The sequence below is a fragment of the Humulus lupulus genome, chromosome 7, assembly GCF_963169125.1.
Source record: "Humulus lupulus chromosome 7, drHumLupu1.1, whole genome shotgun sequence".
NCBI classification, from domain to species: domain Eukaryota; kingdom Viridiplantae; phylum Streptophyta; class Magnoliopsida; order Rosales; family Cannabaceae; genus Humulus; species Humulus lupulus.
This window is the reverse complement of record NC_084799.1, coordinates 95,235,150-95,260,855: the sequence shown is the minus strand read 5'-3', so window position 1 is coordinate 95,260,855 and position 25,706 is coordinate 95,235,150. Positions and strand designations below refer to the sequence as shown.

At 39.0% G+C, this 25,706-nt stretch overlaps 2 protein-coding genes and 1 pseudogene across 2 annotated transcripts; 2 read left to right on the top strand and 1 right to left on the bottom strand.

Moving 5' to 3' along the window:
- The first annotated feature begins 19,512 nt into the window (after positions 1–19,512).
- On the top strand, positions 19,513–20,547 carry LOC133791990 (glutathione S-transferase T3-like). Its single transcript, XM_062229899.1, has 2 exons — positions 19,513–20,371; positions 20,495–20,547. The coding sequence occupies exons 1-2, from the start codon at positions 19,513–19,515 to the stop codon at positions 20,545–20,547; spliced, it is 912 nt and encodes a 303-aa protein (XP_062085883.1).
- Positions 20,548–20,773: 226 nt separating this feature from the next.
- LOC133789789 (uncharacterized) lies at positions 20,774–22,257 on the top strand (annotated as a pseudogene).
- Positions 22,258–24,604: 2,347 nt separating this feature from the next.
- Positions 24,605–24,919, bottom strand: LOC133791989 (uncharacterized mitochondrial protein AtMg00810-like). Its single transcript, XM_062229897.1, has one exon. The coding sequence runs from the start codon at positions 24,917–24,919 to the stop codon at positions 24,605–24,607; it is 315 nt and encodes a 104-aa protein (XP_062085881.1).
- Between the last annotated feature and the right edge of the window lie 787 nt (positions 24,920–25,706).

Genomic DNA, 25,706 nt, shown 5'->3' with positions numbered 1-25,706 from the left:
TGAGTCTCCTAGAAAGTCTAGAAACTTTTTGTTAAAAAAAAAAAAATTCAAACTTTTAGGACACACATCATTTTTAGGGCTTGCACCGCGTGTCTTAAAAGAATTTCTTTAAGGACTTTCAATGAGTGTCCTAAAAATTCAATAGCTGTTTTTAGGGCTAGTTTGAGTGCCCTAAAAAAGTGTCATAAAAGACTGTTTTTGTAGTAGTGTTTTTGTTATTTTTTAGTTTTTTTTTGTTGGTCCAGTGAGTTATTTTTAATTATTTTTTCTAAAACCGTATTTTCATAATTATGAAACTTTGAAAATTATATTTTTGAAAATTTGAGTGCATATTTTTGAAAAAAAAAAGATTGGAACTGTAAAAAAGGAAAAAAATTGTGTATTTAAGAAAAAATATATTTATTTTAATGTAGATCTACTCATTGGAATATATATAGAAGGCAGTGATTAATGCTTCTTACTTAGTAATTAATAATATCATTATATTATTATCATTATTGGTGCCTTATAGATGAAGCTTAATTAACTTTTTGTTCATTATAAAGTATTGTTGATGATGACTAACTTCTTGCCTGATCAGAAAAGGTGGCACAAGCTTTGGTATAGTTTAAAATAGCTAAGAAACAAATTATTGTAACACAAAATATGCTAAATATATATATATATATATTGTAACGCCTTACTTCTTTAAAATCGTTACTGAGTGAGTTTAAAACGTGTAATTAACTCGCTAATCGAGATTTTAGGTTAAAAGTGTGGCTAAATTGTAACAAAAGACATATAATTTGAAAATGTAGTCATTCATTGGAATTATAAAGTGTTATACATTTGGGATCCCAAAATAATGTTTAGAAATATTTACAACTCAAAAATACGATTAAGGTCGACTAAACGACAAAATTTAGAATAATACATAACATCTCCCAAAAATACCCATGGCTGTGGTAGCCAGGCAGGTCGAACATGTACACGTCGCTTTACGCTTTACGTACTCATGGTTGGTCGACCTTTCCCTTGCCCTTACCTGCACCATAGAGCACCCGTGAGCCGAAGCCCAACAAGAAAACTCAACACAAATAATCAACATATGCATATATATCAGTCAGCATATAATAAAACAGCCAACATGCTAAACACTTAGCGGCCATGCCATCCCAGGCACTCTACCAGGCCCTGGGTTCGCAGTGTACACCGTGAGGATGACTCAAGCATCCAAGAAGGGTCTCACCCTAGCGGCTTGCACTTCGTGTGCTCAACGCTGCTCCCGCCCCTTGCCGTACTCGGCCTTGCACTCCACGTGCTTAACGCCATTCCCGGCCCCTTGCCATACTTGGCTTCTTGCCGTTTTTAGCCTTTGCCGTTCCCGGCCTTCACCGTTCATTCACAAATATGCAATACATAACATATAATCAACAAATACTTAAACAAATACAAACATAAACAGTAGGGCTACGCCTTGCAATACAATCACATAGGGTCGTGCCCTGCAATACAAACTATAGGGCCACGCCCTATTCTACGGGTAACACACTTTTCTTACCTGTGTCCCAAGCTTCCCAAGCACCAATATCTTGAGCACAGTCCCCTAATCCGAGCCTCGCTGAAAACTTAGTCACAACGTATCAACAACATCCATCCATCAAGCTCTAATCCATTAAATAACTTTGACATATAATTGTAGTCTCTGGGACCTTGGATTCTACCAATCCGAGTGATAAAATCCATTCCGAGCCTTAACTTTTGGGTTCCCGAGCCAGAAACCTTCTCGGGGTCCAAAAACCCCCCTAAGAGTCGCGACCCCATGGCCTTGTGCCGTGGCCCACCTCAACAAGAGGCTCAGCCTCCCCTAATCTCAGACACGCGCCGCGGCCCAACCAAAGGGGCGCCGTGGCCCGCCCTTCTTCTTGGCCCCCCATCTGTTCAAGAGGGCTGCGACTCACCAGGAATAAAGCCACGACCCGTCCCCTTCGAACCCAGAAAATCCCTCATTTCCACAACCAAAACCTAGCCAATTTAACTCAAAATCAATCCAACAACACAATTTAACTATCACAGTAGTTCTAAAATGTTCCCAACAACAATACCCAACAGGATCTAATCCCAAAACTCACCCAAATAACCAAGAGTAATTCACAATTTAGCTCACATGCATAAACTTATAATTATAACCAAAACTCAGCGGAATTCAATTTGATCATCAGGTTTTAAAGCTTACCTTTGAACTTAATTAAGTCTCTGAATTAATCCCCTGAGTTCCAAGCTACTAGCCTTCCAAACCCAAGCCTTGAGCTCCTTCCTTGACCCCAAAGAAGATAAACTTTTCTTCTCCTTCTTTTCCTAGCTTCTAGTTTCCTCTAAAGCTTCCAAAAGAAAACTCAAGTATATGCCTAAGTGTGGGTAACGTGAAAGACTTCTCCTTAGCCAAGTCTATCCACTCTTAAGTCCAAATTACAACTTTGCCCCTTCTCCTAATAAAATTCCTATACTAACCTCAAGGGAAATTCCGACATTTACCCAAATCCCGATATGTCTCAGAGTATTCCTATAAATCCCCATTTAATTCTGACATGTCTTAATCATTACTAAATTACTACCCGTTACTCAATAATTCCAAACAAATATTATATACCAAAAATACCCCTAGGCTCCTCTCGAGCCGGGTATTTGACCTCGTTGTGACTTTCTAGCTAAACCATTCCCTAGGACTGTCTTGGTTCGTGCATCACAAATATATCACCACTCACACGTTGTAAAGATCACAATATACACAAATATTGCATTTATGGTCCTTAGCGGGCTAAAATTACAAACATTCCCCTAACAACCAAATGGGGCCCACATGCATATTTAATTCACCTAAACATGCATTTCTAATCACATACTCATCAAATTCACATATTAACATAATAAATCACTTATTGCCCTCCAGCCACGCTAATCAAGGCCCTAAGCCTTATTAGCAAATTTGGGACGCTACAACTATCCTCTCCTTACAGAAATTTCGTCCTCGAAATTACCTGAATAACTCGGGATACCGCTCCTGCATATCTGACTCAAGTTCCCATGTCGTCTCCTCAACCTTGTTGTTCCTCCTCAACACTTTCACCAAGGTGATGGTCTTGCTCCGCAAGACTTTATCCTTTCGCTCGAGAATCTGAACCGACTTCTCCTCATAAGACAAACCCTAGTCCAGTTCCAAGTTCTCATAACTCAGTACATGCGTAGAATCTGATACGTACTTCCGGAGCATGGACACGTGAAATACATCATGAACCCCTGATAGAGCTGGAGGCATCGTCAATCTTTAAGCTACCTCTCCAACCCATTCTAGAATCTCAAAGGGGCCAACAAACCTAGGGCTCAGCTTGCCCCGAACTCCAAACCGTTTCACTCCTCTCAAGGGAGAAACCCTGAGAAACACGTGGTCATCGACTTGAAACTCTACGCATCTGCGTTTCAAGTCCGAGTAACTCTTCTGGCGACTTTGGGAGGCAAGCATTCGAGCTCTAATCTTTTCAATCGCCTCATTGGTCCTCTGAACCATCTTAGGACCCAAGTATCTCCTATCACCCATCTCATCCTAATGGATAGGTGATCTGCACTTCCTCCCATATAACATCTAATACGGAGCCACGCTGATAGTCACCTGATAACTGTTGTTGTACGAAAACTCAATCAAAGGGAGATACTTACTCCAAGATCCCCCATAATCCAACACACAAGCTCGTAGTGTATCTTCCAGTATCTGAATCCTCCTCTCAGACTGTCCATCCGTCTGAGGATGATAAGCGGTACTTAACTGCAACTGCATGCCCATAGCCTTCTACAGGCTCTCCCAAAACTTGGAGGTGAAGGTGGGATCCCTGTCGGATACTATCGACCTCGGAGCCCCATGAAGTCGAACAATTTCCTTCACATACAATTCAGAATACTGCTCCACAATATAAATTTTCCTAACTGGGAAAAAGTGGGCAGACTTCGTATACCTATCCACAATCACCCACACTGAATCATGTTGTCCCACGGTCTTCGGTAAACCAACCACGAAGTCCATGGTGATATCCTCCCACTTCCACTCTGGAATCCCTAGAGACTGCAATAACCCTGCTGGCCTCTGATGTTCAGCCTTTACCTGCTGAAAAGTTAAGCACTTAGCCACATAGTCCACCATGTCCCTCTTCATTCCCGACCACCAATACAAGGTTCTCAAATCTTGGTACATCTTCGTTGTACCTGGATGTAAAGAATAGGGAGTGGTATGAGATTCATCCAAGATCTCTCGTCGAATATCAGAATCCATCGGAACACAGATCCGACCCTTGTACTTCAATAGTCCCATCTCCAAAATAGAGAAGTCCCTAGCCGCTCCGACTAAGACACTCTCTCTGTGCCTTCTCAACTGGGGATCCTCCCCTTGTGCTTCCTTGATCCTCTCAAGGAGTGTAGACTGAAGAGTGATGTTGGCTAACCGACCAACCACCAACTATATACTCGCTCTAGTCATCTCCTCAGCTAACTTACCAGATATCTGCCTCGAACTGAACAATTGTCCTGGGGCCTTCCGAATCAATGCATCGCCCACTACATTAGCCATCCTAGAATGGTATAGGATATCATAATCATAATCCTTTACCAGTTCTAACCACCATCTCTGCCGCATATTCAGATCTCTCTGAGTAAAGAAGTACTTCAAACTCTTATGTCGATGTATATTTCGCACTTCTCACCATACAGATAATATCTCCAAACCTTAAGTGCAAATACCACCGCTGCCAACTCCAGATCATGCGTGGGATATCTCTACTCATACTCCTTTAGCTGTTTTGATGCATAGGTTATCACCTTTCTGGCTTGCATCAGCACACACCCTAAAACCTGTCTAGAAGCATCACTATAAACCACAAATTTCTCATTGTCTGACGACAGACTCAATACAAGAGCGATGATCAGTCACCGCTTCAACTCCTTGAAACTATTCTCACACCAGCCTGTCCACACATACTTAATCTTCTTTTGCGTCAATTCAGTCAACAGTGTGGTTATCCTAGAGAACCCCTCAATGAATTGCCGATAATACCCTGCCAATCCCAAAAAGCTCCTAACTTCTAGTACACTTCTCGGTCTAGGCCAATCTCTCACTGCCTCAATCTTGCTTGGGTCAACCAGAATCCCCTCATTACTGACAATATGGCCCAGAAACGTGACTTGCTGTAGCCAAAACTCACACTTGTTGAAGTTAACATATAACCTATGCTCTCTCAACCGCTACAATACTAGGCGTAAATGCTGCTCATGCTCTGTTTTTGACTGAGAGTACACCAGTATGTCGTCAATTCCAAATAGTCCTTGAAGACCCTATTCATTAAATCCATGAAATCTGCTAGGGCGTTGGTTAATCTAAAGGACATAATCAGGAATTCATAGTGTCCATATCTCGTGTGGAAAACGGTCTTTGGTATGTCCTCCTCTTTAATTCTTAACTGGTGGTAGCCTGACCGAAGTTCAATCTTAGAGAACACTGTCTTCCCCTGTAGCTGGTCAAACAAGTCATCAATCCTAGGTAATGGGTACTTTTTCTTAATGGTCAACTTGTTCAGCTCCCTGTAATCAATACACATCCTTAAAGATCCATCCTTCTTCTTGACGAACAAAACTGGAGCACCCCATGGCGAGAAACTTGGTCTGATGAACCCAAAATCCAATAACTCCTGCAACTGAATCTTCAATTCCTTCAACTCTGCTGGAGTCATTCTATAAGGTGTCCTAGATACTAGCTCCACCCCTAGCACCAACTCTATAACAAAATCAATCTCCCGCTGTGGTGGCGACACTGGAAAGTCTGCTGGAAACAAATCTCGAAACTCACATACCAATCTAGTCTCACTCGATCCCACCGGCACCACTCTAGAGGTATCCACAATGTTCGCTAGGAATCCTATGCAACCTACCTGCATCAAGTATCTAGCCTTCAGTGCCAAAATCATAGGTACTCGCAGGCTACTAACTGTCCCCACAAATACAAAGGGTACCCCCCTTCTGGTTCAAAAGTCACCATCCTGCGCTTGCAATCAATCGTCGCCCCATACTTTGATAACCAATCAATCCCTAGGATCATATCGAAGTCATCCATCACCAACTCAATCAAATTAATAGAAAACTCTCTACTGTCTATCTCTACTTGCAATGCTCTAACCCATCTCTTAGAGACTACCAGTTCCCCAGTCGGCAATAAAGTCTGAAATCCCCTAGCAGACAAATCACTAGGTCTACACAACTGGTCTATTATTCTAGCAGATACAAATGAGTGAGTAACCCCCGAATCAATCAATGCAGTAAAAGAAGAACCAGCACTAGAAATCTGACCTATCACAACTGAGGGGCTAGCCTCAGCCTCAGTCTCAGTCTGGGTCAAGGTAAATACTCTGGCAGGAGCAAGGCTGTCACTCTGCTTCGGCTCCTCTTTCCTGGGTTGTGGGCAGTCCTTCTTCAAATGGTTGGCACTCCCACAAATAAAGCAGTACCTGATCCTGCACTCTCCGTGATGTCGTCGTCTGCATTGAGGACACATTGGGAAACTCCTCCAGTTGTCACCTCCACCCTAACGGCCACTAAAAGCACCCCGTGCCCTCCTATTCGAGCTAGGAGGGACGAAAGAATCTAGGGCCTTTCTCTTCTACTCACTGGGGCCACTACCCCAGACTAGCTCCAATGAAAGGAGGCACCGTCCTCCTAGCATCGCACCTAGTAGCACCCTCCCTCCATATTTGATCCTCGACCCCCTCAGTTGTAAGGGCCTTGTCCACTACCTGTGCATAAGTGGTTGTCCCTGGATCCAAGGTTATCTTAACATCACGGGCGATCATAACATTCAATCCCCGCACAAACTGATCCCTTCTTGCCGCATCAGTCGGCACCAAATCTGGCGCGAACTTTGCCAATCGATCGAACCTCAAGGCATACTCAGTAACTGTCATCCGGTTCTGAGTCAGGTTGGTAAACTTGTCAACCTTCGCAGCTCAGACTACAACACTGTAATACTTCTCGTTGAAAATGTGTCTGAACTCTTCCCAAGTCATAGCTACAACGTTCCTTCTCTAAGTTACCACATCCCACCAGATGCAAGCATCCTCTCTGAACATGTAGCTGGCACAAGCTACCCTCTCGTTCCCTTCCACCCTCATGAAATCCAGGATGGAAGAAATCATATTCATCCACTACTCTTCCCACAGTGGGTCTGGTCCACCCTCAAAGGTAGGAGGATGCTGCTTCCTGAACCTCTCATACAAAGGTTCCCACCTATTCTCCATAACAGGCTGAACTGGCACTGGCGCCACAACCTGCTGAACCTACAACCCAATGCCCTAAGGAAGGGCTGTTGCCTCAGCTGTCGAATCTCTTCTTCTGTTCGGTGCAGTCTGGCTTCCATTTTGGCAAACAACTGTTGCCAATTTTGTGGGGCAGGTGGAGGGTTCTGACCCTGGTTGTCATCCTCGACCCTATTTCCACGGAGTCTGATTGATCGTCGAGGCATCTCAACAATATGCCTGCAATCAATGACGCCGCTCATTAGGCATGATAACAACATCCAAAACCATCTCCCAATTCACATTAACCGATGATAAACAGCAGTCCCCAATACACAAATAACATACAACACTCAAGGTTGCCATGCCCTAGCATCATGCATATGTTAACACATTCATCATGCTCTATATAAAATAATCAGGCAAACAGGGGACTTAACCACATAATCAAGCATATAATTCAATCATTACCAACCAACCCTGAGTCGAGCTTGTCATTAGCAGCGAGCATACATGTTCGCTCAATCTCTAGGAACCATAAACCTTGGCTTGCTCTGATACCAAGTTGTAACGCCCTACTTCATTAGAGCTGTTACTAAGTGAGTTTAAAACATGCAATTAACTCGCTAATCGAGGTTTTAGGTTAAAAGTGTGGCTAAACTGTAATAAAAGACATATAATTTGAAAATGTAGTCATTCATTGGAATTATAAAGCGTTATACATTTGGGATCCCAAAATACTGTTTAGAAATATTTACAACTCAAAAATACGATTAAGGTCGACTAAACGACAAAATTTAGATTAATACATAACATCTCCAAAAAATAGCCCTAGTCGTGGCAGCCAGGCAGGCCGAACATGTACACGTCGCTTCATGCTCTCCGTACTCATGGTTGGTTGATCTTTCCCTTGCCTTTACCTACACCATAGAGCACCCGTGAGCCAAAGCCCAACAAGAAAACTCAACATATGCATATCTATCAGTCAACATATAATAAAGCAGCCAATAGGCTAAACACTTAGCGGCCATGTCGTCCTAGGCACTCTACTAGGCCCTGGGTTCGCGGTCTACATCGTGAGGATGACTCAAGCATCTAAGAAGGGTCTCACCCTAGCGGCTTGCACTCCGCATGCTCAACGCTGCTCTCGGCCCTTGTCGTACTCGGCCTTGCACTCCACCTGCTTAACGCCATTCTCGACCCTTTACCGTACTCAACTTCCTGTCGTTCTTAGCCTTCGCCGTTCATTCACAAATATGCAATACATAGCATATAATCAACAAATACTTAAACAAATACAAACATAAACAGTAGGGCTACGCCTTGCAATACAATCACATAGGGTCGTGCCCTGCAATACAAACTATAGGGCCACACCCTGCTCTACGGGTACAACAATTTTCTTACCTGTGTCCCAAGCTTCCCAAGCATCGATATCCTGAGCACAGTCCCCTAATCCGAGCCTCGCTGAAAACCTAGTCACAATGTATCAACAACATCCATCCATCAAGCTCTAATCCATTAAATAACTTTGGGATATAATTCTAGTCTCCGGGACCTTGGAATCTACCAATTCGAGTGATAAAATCCATCCTGAGCCTTAACTTTTGGGTTCCCGAGCTAAAAACCTTCTCGGGGTCCAAAAACCCACCTAAGAGTCATGGCCCCATGGCTTTGTGCCATGGCCCGCCTCAACAAGAGGCTCAGCCTCCCCAAATCTCAGACACGCGTCGTGGCCCAACTAAAAGGGCACCGCGACCTACCCTTCTTCTTGGCCCCTCATCTGTTCTAGAGGGCCGCGGCTCACCAGGAACAGAGCCGCGACTCGACCCCTTCGAACCCAAAAAAATCCCTCATTTCCACAACAAAAACCCAGCCAATTAAACTCAAAATCAATCCAACAACACAATTTAACTATCACAGTAGTTCTAAAATGTTCCCAACAACAATACACAACAGGATCTAATCCCAAAACTCACCCAAATAACCAAGAGTAATTCACAATTTAGCTCACATGCATAAACTTATAATTCTAACCAAAACTCAGCAGAATTCAATTTGATCATCAGGTTTTAAAGCTTGCCTTTGAACTTAATTAAGTCTCTGAATTAATCCCCTCAGTACCAAGCTACTAGCCTTCCAAACCCAAGCCTTGAGTACCTTCCTTGACCCCAAAGAAGATCAACTTTTCTTCTCCTTCTTTTCCTAGCTTCTAGTTTCCTCTAAAGCTTCCAAAAGAAAACTCAAGTATATGCCTAAGTGTGGGTAACGTGAAAGACTTCTCCTTAGCCAAGTCGATCCACTCTTAAGGAAAAATTACCACTTTGCCCCTTCTCCTAATAAAATTCCTATATTAACCTCAAGGACAATTCCAACATTTACCCAAATCCCGATATGTCTCAGAGTATTCCTATAAATCCCCATTTAATTCTGACATGTCTTAATCATTACTAAATTACTACCCGTTACTCAATAATTCCAAACAAATATTATATACCAAAAATACTCCTAGGCTCCTCCCGAGCCGGGTATTTGACCTCGTTGTGACTTTCTAGCTAAACCGTTCCATAGGACTGTCTCGTTTCATGCATCACAAATATATCACCACTCACACGTGGTAAAGATCACAATATACACAAATATTGCATGTTTGGCCCTCAGCGGGCTAAAATTACAAACATGCCCCTAACAACCAAATGGAGCCCACATGCATATTTAATTCACCTAAACATGCATTTCTAATCACATACTCATAAAATTCACATATTAACATAATAAATCACTTATTGCCTTCTAGGCACGCTAATCAGGACCCTAAGCTTTATTAGAAAATTTGGGACGTTACATATATATTGAAAGGTTTATATTATTTTAGTCTCTCATTCTTCTCTTAAATAACTATTTTACCTGTTTATTATTATTTTTTTTAAATATTTAGTATTTAATGAAGGGTGCTTTGTTATAATGCCTTGACAAAAAATGCCATAGGTATATTATTATTATTTTTTTGTACAATAAAAAGTTATTGAATTGGATTATGAAATGTTATTAAAAAAATGATTAAGTGGAACATTTACTAATAATAAAATTAAAAAAAGGATGATATAAAATTGTAAATTTTTATCACACTAACAATGTACTATATGTGTGTGGATTTTTTTTTAAATAATCTTAAATTTCTTAATCCGATGTATCTAATTGTATGGGGATTAATGTGTTCAATATTATCCACTTTAATTAAAAAAACACATGAGAAAAATACTAGATCCAATGTTAGAGAGGCCCAGACAATAGGCCCAATACAACTCAACTTGGAGGCAGCCCAGGAACAAAGGAAAAGGCTAGAGAAAGAACTGGACCAGCTGGAAGAAAGTGGAGCGGCTCGGGAAGAGGTGCCTGAAGAAAGTAGCAAGCCGAATGGGGGAGAAGGAGTTGCACTCGACCGAGTAGAGGCAGGGACGGCTCGGACCAGGCGCGGACGTGTGAGACCCGGCTAGCTGAGGGACTACGTGCTGAAGCTGGGTCACTGAGAGTGAGTGAGATGTTTGTAACCAACTGCTGTGAACTTGAGTCAATTGCATAGACATATAAGTAGAATAATTGTAATTACTGGTTTTTATCATGAATGAAATGAGCAATTAATTTGCTGGGGAGAATGGCCTTGTCTCGAAGAAGGCAGTTTACTAACATTGGTGCTTTCATTGCCTTCATCTTTTCTCAGGATGAAGAACGAAGACATTGTGCAACTTTTCCAGAATGTGAGCAAAGAATTGGACCAGAAGCTGGAGCAACGAGCCACACTGCAGATGGAGGAACTCCAAGCGAAACTCAACGAGCGCCTGTCGCACATTTCGCCTCCACCGTCGCTAGGCCATGGCGGTGAGAACAGCACAGCTCCATTGCCGACTCGATCAGTGGGTAGACGCTCAGATGTCGAAACCGATTACCGTGAGTTGAATTCAATCCTCAAGTCATTAAGGGTTAAGGTACCGAGATTTGATGGCAGTGAGGAAGATGACTGGATTTATAAGATCAATAAATTTTTTGATCTTCATAGGGTTGATACTACGTTGAGGCTATCAGTGGTAGCTTTTCATTTGGATGGAACACCATCAACTTGGTTTCAGTGGATGGAGAAGGGGGGCAGTTTTGCAGATTGGGATTCATTCATTCGTGCTTTATGGATGCGATTTGGAGCTTCAGTTTATGATGATCCACTGGGGAGTATAGCTAAGCTCACACAGACAGGGCGGGTATCTCAATTCAGAGCTGAATTTGAGGAGCTTATGATGAAGGTTACTAGGGCTTTGGAGCAGATGTATTTGAACTTCTTTGTGTGGGGTTTGAAGCTTGAGATTCGCCGTGAATTACTAATCTCTCGGCTTTGTGATTTAGCGGATGCCATGGCCAAAGCACAATTATTTGAAGATCAGAATGATGATATGGTGAGTCATTCACGGGCGAGCAATACTCGTTCCGGGTGGCTGCCTAAACAGGGGAAGAATTTGGGGTCACCGATCAGTGGACCGGGTTTCAGCATTCCTACAGGAACCCACTCAAATACCCAATCGTTGCTGGGAGCTAAGCAAGCCGCGGCGCCTCTACCCATTAAATGATTGACTCCATCTGAGATGCGGGATAAAAGAGAGTGTGGCCTCTGTTTCACTTGCGATGAGAAATACAGTTTTGGTCACAAATGTAAGAATTGGGTTTTAGTTTTATGTGGTACGAATGAAGATAACGGTACACTACTCTCACCGGAGGAGGAAGAGACGGTTGATGGGGAAGACAATAATGTCGATGAGGTTAGCTTGAATGCCTTATCAAACTCAGCTAATCCTCGGATTTTTCGAATACAGGCCAAACAGGGGGAAGAAAAGCTCACAGTGCTGATTGATACCGGCAGCAATAACAATTTCATTCAGGAATCTTTGGCTACTCAGTTATGCTTGCCATGGAAGGAAACGAAACGGTTCAAAGTATACATGGGTAACAGAAATTTTATGATATGTTCGAAACTGTGTCAGGATGTTGAGTTGGTTTTGCAGGGGCATCTGTTTGTTGTTGATTTATACATCCTGCCAATCTACGGTCTCGATGTTGTGCTGAGTATGCAATGGTTACAGACTCTGGGCCCTTGTATACATGACCATAAAGCCTTAATGATGGAGTTTTCTTGGCAAGGTAGTGTAGTGAAGCTGGCCGGATCACAGGACATGTCTCCGCACCAATTATCCTATTCTCAGTTCACCACACTCTTGCGTGATGGAGAGGTCCGTGGGCTGTATAGACTGATGGCTGTAATGGAGGACACAAACCAGAGGGCACCTGAGTTGGCCGAGCTAGAAGCTACATTTCCATCGCTGGGTAAGGGACTTCTCTCTGAATTTTCTGATGTGTTTGATGAACCCAAACAGCTACTGCCCTATAGAATAGTGGACCACAAGATTCGCTTGCAGCCAGGATCGTTTCCAGTGAATGTACGGCCTTATAGGTACCCTTGTTTTCAGAAAGATGAGATGGAGCAGTTGGTTAATGAAATGCGGACAACAGGCATTATTCAAGCTAGCACCAGCCCCTATTCCTCACCCGTGCTACTAGTAAAGAAAAAGGATGGGTCCTGGTGTTATTGTGTGGATTATAGAGCACTCAATAGCATCACCATCAAGGATATATTTCCTATTCCGACCATTGACGAACTCCTTGATGAGTTGGGGAAGGCGGTGGTTTTTTCTAAATTGGATCTTAGAGCAGGCTATCATCAAATCCGTATGGACCCTAGAGATATACACAAGACGGCATTTTGCACCCACAACGGCCATTATGAATTTGTGGTTATGCCCTTCGGTCTTACGAACGCTCCTTCGGCGTTTCAGGCCGCCATGAACCACGTCTTTCGGTCATTTTTACGAGATTGTGTTATTGTTTTTTTTATGACATTCTGGTTTACAGCGAGACAGAGGAGGCTCACGTTACACACCTTCGGCAAGTGTTACACTCACTGCATCACCATCAGCTTTTTGCCAAGGCTAGCAAATGTCAGTTCTTCCAGAAAAATATAGAATACTTGGGGCATTTGGTTTCTTCAGAGGGGCTATAAGCCGATCCATCAAAGATTACAGCCATGGTTAAATGGCCACAGTCGACTACTTTGAAACAACTTCGTGGATTTCTAGGTCTTACAGGCTATTACCGTCAGTTTGTGGCCCATTACGTGACTGTGGCGGCACCATTGATTGACATGTTGAAGCGGGACAAGTTCCATTGGACCCCGGCAACAACCACGACCTTTGTCCTCTTAAAACAAGCCATGACCGAGATCCCTGTTTTGCGGCTGCCAGATTTTACTAAGGAGTGTGTGATTGAAACCAATGCTTCTAATGTGGGCATTGGGGGTGTATTGATGCAAGAGGGACACCCCTTGGCTTATTTCAGCAAGAAACTTGGGCCTCGCTTTATGGGAGCATCCACCTACAGCCGAGAGATGAGAGCCATCGTGGAAGCGGTGTCTAAATGGCACCAATATCTCTTGGGTAGACATTTTACAATCCGCACCGATCACAAGAGTTTGAGAGAACTACTCACGTAGGTTATTAAAACTCCCGAGCAGCAACATTTCATTCGGAAACTAGTGGGATTTCAATTTTCCATTAAGTACAAGGCTGGTAGAACGAATTCAGCAGCAGATGCACTCTTTCGCCAACACGAGGCTGCCTTAGTGTCGTGCCACTTAGGCTTGAGCACTTGCCGCTTTGATTTTTTGGAAGAGCTCCGCCAAGAAAACATAACTTGCCCGGATATCCGTATACTTCATGACCAGCTTCAACATGGCCAATTAAATGCAACACAATATTCAATTCGAGATGGCCTGCTTTATTTTCGCAACAAGCTTTTCGTCAGTCAACACTCCTCACTCAAGCAGTCACTACTCAATCTCACGCAACACCTTTTGGGGGTCATGCAGGGGCGGACAGGACATTTCTACGGTTAGGAGCAAGTTTTTTTTGGCTTGGTATGCGCAAAGATGTGCGCAAATTTGTCTTAGCCTGTTTGGTGTGCCAAACCATCAAGTATTCTCCAACAGCTCCTTATGGTTTGCTACAACCTCTCGAAATACCGGAACGCGTTTGGGAGGATTTGGCCATGAAATTTATTGTGGGGCTGCCAAATTCCTTTGGTGTCACGAATATATTGGTAGTGATCGATCGGTTCACAAAATACGCTCATTTTGGCGCTCTACCGACCCATTATTCAGCGACTAAGGTGGCTGATCTTTTTTCCCATATGGTGATCCGTCTCCATGGTATGCCCCGCACCATTGTCTCCGATAGAGACCCTATATTCACAAGTGCTTTTTGGCAGAGGTTGTTTGAATTGATGGGCACCACCTTAAAAATGAGTGCAGCGTACCACCCTCAAACGGATGGCCAAACAGAAGTCACCAATCGCTATGTTGAGCAGCACCTCAGAGCATTCACAACCGAGTACCCAAAACAGTGGAGTAAGTTCTTAACTTGGGCCGAGTACCACTATAATACCAGCTACCATTCAACCATTGGTATAACACCTTTTCAAGCTGTCTATGGTCGCACACCACCTACCATTCCTTCGTATACACGAGGAGCTACAACAATACAAGCTGTAGAAGATGATTTGGTGACAAGGGATGAAATTTTACAGCAACTCAAGCACAATTTACAGCAAGCACAGCATCGGATGCGCTAGCAAGCTAACAAAAAACACAGAGATATTGAGTTTCAACTGGGTGACTTCGTGTTGGTGAAACTCCAGCCATATCGACAGTCAACGGCAGCTAAGCGGCTCAATGTGCAACTCAGTCCCCGTTACTTTGGCCTTTTTGAAATTCTAGCATATGCTGGTCCAGTCGCATACACTTTGAAGCTGCCACAAGGTAGCCGGATTCATCCCACGTTTCACGTCTCCTCGTTGAAACCGTATCAAGGCACACCTCCACCAACTTGTTTCCCTTTACCAGACATGACTGTAGCTAACAAACCAGTGATGCTTCCGTTAGCTATCATTGCCACTCGAGTTCAAAATGATCAACAATACACCGACAAAGAAAGTTTTAGTCCAATGGTCTTTGAGCAACCCAGAAGACGCCACTTGGGAAATTTTTGAGACCTTCATTAGTATGTACAAGCTGGACAACCTTGAGGACAAGGTCGATTTCGAGGGGGGGGGGGGGAGTAGTGTTAGAGAGGCCCAATACAACTCAACTTGGAGGCAGCCCAAGAACAAAGGAAAAGGCTAGAGAAAGAACTAGCCCAGCTGGAAGAAAGTGGAACGGCTCGGGAAGAGGTGCCTGAAGAAAGTAGCAAGCCGAACGGAGGAGAAGGAGCTGCACTCGACTGAGTAGAGGCAGGGACGGCTCGGAGCAGGCGCAGACGTGTGAGACCCGGCTGGCTGAGGGATTACGTGCTGAAGCTGGGTCACTGAGAGTGAGTGAGATGTTTGTAACCAACTGCTGTGAACTTGAGTCAATTGCATAGACATATAAATAGAATAATTGTAACTACTGGTTTTTATCATGAATGAAATGAGCAATTAGTTTGATGGGGAGATTGGCCTTGTCTCGAAGAAGGCAGTTTATTAACATCCAATCCAAAATCATGTCTTACTATTCAAATAGTACTAAATACTTAGAAGATGTATGGAAATAGTGATTTAATGTAATTAAAGAATATATTTTAGGATTTGTCGAGAATAAAACTTCACCAAGTTTTTGTGTCTACAATTATTCATCTAATATTGCTGCAAAAATATAGACAAAAATAAATAAACATACATTGCTCCTTTTTTTGAGAATTTGGTTTCCTTCTCCAAACTCCACATCATAGATGCTTCTCTCTTCTACACAGACGTATTAATGTTAAAAGAAACACATGCATGTATCCACACAACAGTATATATAATATAATTATAAACTCAACATAATAAATTAACTAATATAAGACATATTTACATTAGTGTGTGTAGCACTCAAAATTACAAATTTTCTGATAACAATAATCCATGATATAACATCTTCAATTATAATATAGGCCATGTTGGGTAACCATTAAAAAATCAGTTTTCTATTTATTTAATAAAAATTTTGAAAATAAAATTAAAAATTGTGTTCGGTAACCGATTTTTACTTTTTATTTTTTAAAATTTTAATTAAAATGTATTAAATTTTGAAAACAAAAATTCCTTACTTCTAAAATTTTTTAAAATAGATTTCTCAAAACAAAATAAAATTTGAACAGATTTTTTTTTCTCGACATTACTCTTCACGATCTACGACTCTCTCTCTTCTTCCTCTTCCATGACGTCTCTTTCTTCTCTACTTCGTGCTATAATTTGGTACACACTTTCTCATTCTTCTTTGTCTTTCAATTTCATTCTTCGTTCATTCTCCGTCGAAGGTGGAGCCGGCAAGAACCAACGCACTGAATTCCCTACTCATGGTCGTGAAGTTTTCGTTGAGGGCTCCTATTTCGCTACCCAATGAATCGACGACAAACGGTGGCTGCTCGTCTCCCAGGCAATGTCTCTCCGGCGTCCGGCACGATTACCCAACAACAGAGGAAGCGACGTGTGGGTGGAGTCAGCGAATGGATGTCGCGGAATTGTTCTTCATGATCGCGGTCGTGGTCTTGCTGTGTTTCATGGTTGTTAGCATTGGTACTGGTCGTTTAATTGTTGTTATGATCAATATTGTTCATCAGCACATTAGGCCAATCATGTAATACTAGAACATGTTATATGCAGAAGATGTTTGTTTCTAGGGAAAGTGGGATATGGTGTTAATGTAAAATAAAAAGGTTTGGGAAACTTTATTTTTTTGAATAAAAATAAAAGTTTCCAAACGCATTTTGTGTTTTTTGTTTTCAAAAATAAAAAATAAAAATGATTACCAAACACATTTTTATTTTTTTAAAATCAAATAACAAAACAAAAAAATAATTTTATTTTTGTGTTTAAAAAATTAAAAAACAAAAATTTTACCAAACACCACCGTAACTGTCAATTTATTATTTAAGATTTTCCCCACATACTAAGAAATATCCTTACATCTCACAATTAGTTATTACCGAACTCATATTTTTACCACAAGCATTAGTTCTTGTGAGTCTAACCATTTTTCTTCAATTAATTTAGGCTGTGTATAAGGATATAATTTATTTGTATAAATAGTTAGAAATATGTTAGACCTATTAATATAAAATTATTAAAAAATGAGATTGACTGATAATATTATGACAATATTATGTAGCATAAATATTATAACGGATGACATCAGTTTATCTCTTGTGTTTTTCTAATTAGCAATCGATTCTGGTATTTTGTTAAATAACAATTTGAATCACATATTTTACAAATAGATTAAAATAGTATTATAGACTTAATTTTGGTCAAAATATTTTCAAATATAATATTTTTTTTTCAGCTCCTCGACTACTTTCTTTACTTCTGTCAACCCACCGCATCTATAATGACCTAATAATTAATTTTATAATTGAAAATATTTTAACAAAATATAAATCATTTAATAAAACGCAAAGACCGATTACATATTCAGATAAAATATAAGGGTCAAAATAGTATTTTCCCGAAAACTTGATCATGTAGTAAAATTTTCTGCATCAATATAATTTAATACTTTCATCGTGTTTACAGGTACTTTAATTTCATCTTATCATTCATTATTAGCCTTTCCCTACTTCTAAAATACTTACCTTAATAATTTCTTCTACCCACACCGCATGGAATGATCAAAAAATATATAAATAAATAATTTGCTGATGAATGGATACCATAATTAAGACATTAACGTGTTGATTAGCTAACCTAACTATATTTTTTTGTTTTTTGTTTTTGTATTTTTTTTTCTCTTTAAAATATGAGAAAAAGTACTAACATTATTTAATTTGACTTGACTTTTTACATTTCTCACTTTTCTGCGAACCATACATTGCATTTCATGTACGGAAAATGAGGCACATGAAGCATAAAGGATATAGTAATGTGTAATATTTTTGAATTATACTCAACAGAAAAGATTTCTGTTGTATTTAATAAGAGAAAATATAAATAATATATAATGTGGTCAAATTCTTTGGACCAGTGAGTTGTTTGCACGTTTATACCCTTTAATTTTAGCAAGGCATCTTTCAGATAGACAAATGTATATATATATATATATGTATAAATATATATATATATATATATGTATAAATATATATATTTATAGATTTAAATATACTTCGGTATTTATGTTATGTTATGTTATAAAAGTCAACAGAATTTGATGAGTGTGCGTGCATGGCTGGCATATAAACAGATTATACTATAGTTATTTTTTCTTCTTAGCCGCTTATTAATTTTATTTTGGTTAAGATTATGCTCTTTGCTCGCACTTTACACTACACACGGTATATACAAGTAACAAGTGTCGGTCTGGTTATTAGGCCAGCTCCGGTGCGGGTGGCTTCCCGAGTAGCTATATATAAATAGCTTACAATTGGAGACAAAAGTAGCTTATCAATTATGAAGCAACCGTTGTCTCACAGAGGCAACAGTGCTATCTTTATTTTTATTTTTTTAATTATACATATATATATTACATATAAGAAAATGTATCCGTTGGTAATATATTAAACGGTAATATCGAAAATGTATCCGTTGGTAATATATTATATATAGGAAAATGTATCCGGTGGTAAAAAATGGTAATATATTAAAAAAATTTCTTCTATAAATACTCATCTATTTCATTTAATTTTCACACCATTTCATACATTTTTCTTCTAAATTATCAATATCACAAAATTTATTTTTTTACCAATGGATTCCCAAAATTCTCAAAATTTTCCAAATTCTCCAAATACCAAATACCAACTCCCAAAATCTAAATTTTCAAAATTCATCATTTTCTCCACATACCAATCCCCAAAATCCAAATTTTCAATATTCTTATTTCAATCAAAATTTTCAAAATACTCCTTCTACTAATCATCAAAATCCAAAATTTCAATATTATCAATTTAACCAAAGTTTTCCAAATTCTCAAAATTATCCCATGTCCTCCTACCCTTACCAAAATTTTGGCTCTATTGAGACACCTCAACAAGCTCCATTCTTCACACCAACAAATTCACTACCATATGCATTTCATATGCCTTCCCTACACCAACCCGAAATGGTTTCAAGAAATTATAGGCCAAGTATGGAAAAGTCTAGTATTGATTTGAATCGTGAAACATCATCGACATCTGTCTCTGAAACCCAACCTGAACATAGTGTTGAAGGGTTGGAAAATGTAGTTCTACACAATGAAGATGAATCAAGGCATAAATGTAAAGTCAAATGGAGCAAGGAATGCACTATACTTCTGATAAGTGGATGGCTTAATACATCTAAGGATGCCATTGTGGGGAATGACCAGACTTCTACACATTTCTGGGCTCGAATCGCAGATTACTTCAACACCAACCAAGAAGGTGAGCAAGCAAGGACTGGAAGGCAATGCAAAGACCATTGGAACAAGATGAATCAAAAGGTGGCGCGATTAAATGGATGTTATAAACGAGTTCAATTAGCACATCACAGTGGTTGGTCTGATGAGCAAATTCTTGAGAATGCACATCAATTGTACAAATCTGAAAATACCAACTCAAATTTTCTGCTTGTGGACTGTTGGAGATTGCTAAAGGATGAGCCGAAATGGAATACAATGTACCAACCAAAAGGTGGTAAGAGAACAAAGGTGTCAGATACAGGGGCATTTACTTCTTCTTCCAATGCAGACATCAGTGATGATGAAGTACGTGAAGTGCGCCCTACTGGCCAAAAGGCAGCAAAGAGAAAAGGGAAGGAAAAAAAAGACACACATGCTACATTTATAGAGATTAGTGAACGGAAAGTATCTGCATTGGAGAAATTGGTGGCGATAAAGGAGAAAGAGGCAGAAGATAATAGGATGACAAAATACATGGATTATCTCATCATGGACACGTTGCATATGACTCATGAACAAAAGAAAGATCAGGAAAACTTGTGTACTTATATTAAGAATAATATCCTGAAGTTGTAATTGCTATGTATTTTTATCAACCGCATTATTATGTATTTTATTTTATTTAAATAAATTATCCTTTATGTTAACGGCTATATTTTAACAGCTATATTTCAACGACTATATTTCAACGACTACATTTTAACGGCTATATGTTAACGACTATATTTCAACGGCTATATTTCAACGACTATATTTTAACGGCTACATTTCAACGGCTATATTTCAACGGCTACATTTCAACGGCTACATTTTAACGGCTACATTTCAATGGCTATATTTTAACAGCTATATTTTAACGACTATATTTTAACGGCTATATTTAAACGGCTATATTTTAACGACAATATATTAAAACGGCTACCATGTCTATAAATACCAAATTTCAATATTCCTTTTACTCAACTCTCCATTCAATCCTTCATTTTACTCTTTCATTCATCTTTCATTCCCAAATATCATATACTCTAAGTTCAACAATGGATTCGCCAAATTCTCCGAATCCATACGACAATATGAGTCTAGAGGATATCATAATTGCAGAGTGTACTGACGATCATGATGATCAATATTTCAAAGCGCTCATGGATGGGGGTAGCTCAACAAGACAAGGAAGAAAGAGAGCCCACATTGATAGAGGTCATGTAGAAGGACACCAACGTTTGTTCGATGACTACTTTTCTGATGAACCGGTGTATATAGAATATCAATTTCGAAGAAGATTTAGAATGCGTAGACATGTATTCCTACGCATAGTGCAAGCTCTAGAAAATCATTCAGAGTATTTCCATACGAGGTTTGATGCAGTCGGTAGAAGGGGGCTTTCGCCATTACAAAAGTGCACCGCTGCTATGCGAATGTTGGCATATGGAGCGCTTGCCGATTATGTTGATGAGTATGTTCGAATTGGTGAAACTACCGCTATTTAATGTCTAGTCAATTTCATTCGAGGAGTGAATGATATTTTTGGGACCGAATATTTAAGACGGCCCAATGCTGGGGACATTCGTCGCTTACTTCAAATAGGGGAGGTGCATGGTTTTCCAGGCATGTTGGGAAGCATTGATTGTATGCACTGGGAATGGAAAAATTGCCCAGTTGCATGGAAAGGACAATTCACGCGAGGTGATCACGACAGGCCAACAATCATGCTCGAAGCAGTTGCATCACAAGATCTCTGGATATGGCATGCATTTTTTGGTGTTCCGGGATCCAATAATGATCTGAACGTGTTAAATCAATCCCCATTATTCACTGAAATCTTACAAGGGCAAGCTCCAAGAGTTGAGTTTACAATAAATGGCACACAATACAACAAGGGGTATTATCTAGCAGATGGTATCTATCCAGAGTGGGGTACATTTGTTAAAACTATCCCACTACCTCAAGGAGAGAAAAGAAAATTATTTGCTCAATGCCAAGAAGCGGTACGTAAAGATGTTGAGCGAGCATTTGGAGTACTTCAATCTCGTTTTGCTATTGTACGAGGACCAGCACGTTTTTGGCAAAGAGATGTTCTCAAAGATATTATGTATGCATGCATCATATTGCACAATATTATTGTCGAGGATGAAAGAGATGCATATGAGAGTTTGGTTGATTTTAATTATGATGACGGCCCTACAGACACCCCAACAGTTGAAGTATTGCATGGACCTATTTCCGACTTCCTGACAATGCTGCAAAGAAATGCTGAAATTCGTGATAGAAATATTCATCGCAATCTTCAAGCAGACTTGGTGGAACACATATGGTCAAAATTTGGAAATTATTTTAATTAGTTTTTTTTAATTATGTTAGATTGATTAATTACGATTATGTCATTTTATAAGTTTTTTTTTTAAATTTAGTCTAATTTAAATATCATGTACTATTTATTTATATTAATATATGAATTTAAAAAATTTAGTATGATAATATTTATAATTATAAAATGATATATTAAATAATAATATGTGGGGTCCATGGTTGACAATTTTTAGGGTAGCTTGCATTAGAGTATTTTTAAGAAATATGTTGCCAAAAATAATGTGGATGAGAGAGAAAATAAAAAATTATATTTTTTAGTTGATTTAGATATTTTAGGCAATATTGGGGTAGTTTGCATTAGAGATGCTCTTACTTGTCCATCAATTAGGGAGGTACACTCCGCCTTAATTCACTTCATCATAACAAAAATAAGATACCATTCTCAAATCTCAATCAATCATGTGAGTTATGGCCAATCACCGATCACTAAATGAGTTAATTATAAACTTTGTTGTGGTAAGTTTTAATGCATTGAATATATATCAACTCACGTATAATTCACATAATGTGACAATTAGACAATACACATGATTAATTAATTTGATATTATTGTACATTGTGAAATCCTCCGAGTTAGCAATTAATGGTAAAGAATTTTTTTTATAGCATTGGTAGCTAGTTGAATATATTTGATAAAGTGTCATGTAGATGAAAATACAAGGTAAATAATATAGCTCAATTTACAAAAAGAAACATATAGATAGAAATAAATAAAGATACAGTAATAACCTATATGTTAATCTTTTATTAATATTGATAGGTATAATCAATTAATTAAATATATAATTCGTATATCTTTTATTATCGCAGATATGTTTCAAAAACAATTATACGATGAACAAAAATTAAATATTAGAAATATTTTATTTATAAAATTTATTATTTACCTTCTATTCTATTTTTAAAAAAAAAATTATTTGAGAATAAAATAAAAACAACGATTGTAGGATTAATACTTATATTAAATTATCAAAAATTAAATAGTTATAAAAATAATTGAATTTTTTTTATCAGAAATATCTAATAATACATTGAATAATTCAAATCATATAGTAAAAACACCTCCTAATTAAAAAAGAAACACTTACAGGTGATAAGTTTCATAGAAGAAAATAAATAACAACAACCACAATGATTCTTTATGCGAACATAATTGTGGTGTGGATATTTTTGAAGTATAACGTTTCAAGTATTTGAAAGAATTCATTAGAGGAGATGTGAGATTATCTTCCACTAAAACTAATGATGGGTTGACTATTTCAAATTTAAGCTGTAACTTTAGACTTAATTCTCCCAATAATTTAACGTTCACAAATTTACCAAGCATTTTTTTAGCAAAAATTATTGAACAAGGGATTTTATATTCTTAAAAAAAAAAATTAATTGAATGGCCCATTGAAGTCTTTACTTAATAGCATTGCTACAAGAAACATATGATGTCTAACACCATTTTATATTGATTGTACAATTTAGTAATGAATTTCACATATATAATATTATCAGAGAGATATGAGAAGAAGATCTGACTGTATTTTCTTGAATGGAATGGTTCTTCAATATAAGTATTTAACAGAGAATATCAACTAGTTAATCTAGCTGATCAGCCTTAACTAACATCTATTATGACAGCTAAGCTAAGCTAACCGATTGACTAACTAACTAAATTGACTCACCCTTAATACAATTCAAGGTCTGAAACTCTCCCTCAAGATAAATTGTATATGCTATTCAATCCCATCTTGTCTTTTAAAGTCTGGAACTGTTGCAAAAATAAGGCCTTTGTGAATATGTCTGCTACTTGATCCTTGGATGCAATATTCCAGCTTGGATTTTCTCCCTTACTAAGTGACAAATAAATTTCAATGTATTTCGTTCTCTCATGGAAAACAAGATTGGCTGCAATATGAATAGTCACTTGATTATCACAATAGAGATCAACAACTTTGTAATGTGTCAGATTAAGTATTAAGTTCCTTTAAGACAGAAATCAACCAAACTACTTCACAAGTCACATTAGCCATGACTCTATACTTGGCCTCAGTTGATGATCTTGAAACAATATTTTTCTTTTTGCTTTTCCAGAATATTAAGGAACTACCAAGAAAAACACAAAAACTTGAGGTAGACTTCCTTGTATCTTGATAAGAGCCCCAATCGGAATCAGCATAAGCCCGAAGTTGCAACTAAAATTTAGTAGGAAACATCAGTTCTAAACTAGGGTTGCTCTTGATGTATTGCATAACTCTTTGGGCAGCCTTCAGATGTGGAACTCTTGGTGATGATAAATACTGACTTAACTTGTTCACTGAGTAGGACAAGTTAGGTCTTGTGATGGTAAGGTATTGTAACTTTCCAATTATTCTTCTATACTGTTGAGCATCAGTGAGTAACTCTCCCTTCTCTAAACTCAATTTAAGTTAGGTTCCATAGGTGTACTAGATGGCTTGCATTGAAGACAGCCAAATGCCTCAAGTAATTGAAGAGTATATGTGCGCTGAGAAATAAAAATCCCACTTTCTGATCTAGCCACTTCTAAGCCAAGGAAATATCTCAAATTACCTAAATCTTTTAACTTGAACTGAGAATTCAACCTTGTCTTTAGGTTCTCAACTTCGTGTAAGTTATTTCTTGCCACAATAACATCATCAACATACGCAAAAAGAGCAATGAAACTTGTATTAAAGTGCTTGATGAATAGAGAATGGTTTGCAGCAGAATGCATGAGACCTTATTCTTTTAAAGCACTTGAGAAATTTTTGAACCATTGTCGAGATGCTTGTTTGAGTCAATATAAGGACTTTTTCAATTTACAAGTTGGTCTTAATGGTAACTCCTCCTTAGGACAATACCTTTGAGGTAGAGTCATAAACACTTCCTCACGCAAATCTCCACAAAGAAATGCATTGTTGACGTCAAGTTGATGCAAAAACCATCCATGAACTACATCAAGAGCAAGGATAAGCTTGATAGTAACAAGTTTGGCAACAAGAGCAAAAGTTTCATTGTAATCAAGTCCTTCTCGTGGAGTATAGCCCTTAGCAACTAAGCGGGCTTTATAATGCTCAATCGAACCATCAACATTATGTTTGATTTTATTAACCCACTTGCACCCCACAACATGCTTGTCAGGAGGAATACTAACAATGGTTCAAGTTTGATTCCGTTTAAGAGCAGCAAGCTCTTCAGTCATAGCCAAATCCCATTCAACAATACCAGCTGCTTGATGATAAAATTCAGGTTCATTATTGCTGGAGATAGCAAGAATAGTGGCAAGAAGATACCGAGGTGCACAAGTAGGAACCTGAGATGGATCACAAGACACATTAGTAGCAAGATTGCAATGATAATCTGTAAGATAAGAGGGCTTGCAGATTGGCCTAGATGACCAAGTGGTAACAAGAACAACGTCTGTTGAAACAAGAGAAAAAACAGTAGAATAACGATGATCATTAGTTGAGTTAGGCACGTCAGTATGCAGTAGAATATCACAAGAAGGTAACAAAGGAGTG

Coding starts and splice junctions, on each gene's coding strand:
- LOC133791990 (XM_062229899.1), top strand. CDS start 19,513: ATGGTTTCAAGAAATTATAGGCCAAGTATGGAAAAGTCTAGTATTGAT. Junction 20,372..20,494: donor GAAAGATCAGGAAAACTTGT/GTACTTATATTA, acceptor ATATTTTAACAG/CTATATTTCAACGACTATAT.
- LOC133791989 (XM_062229897.1), bottom strand. CDS start 24,919: ATGCATTCTGCTGCAAACCATTCTCTATTCATCAAGCACTTTAATACA.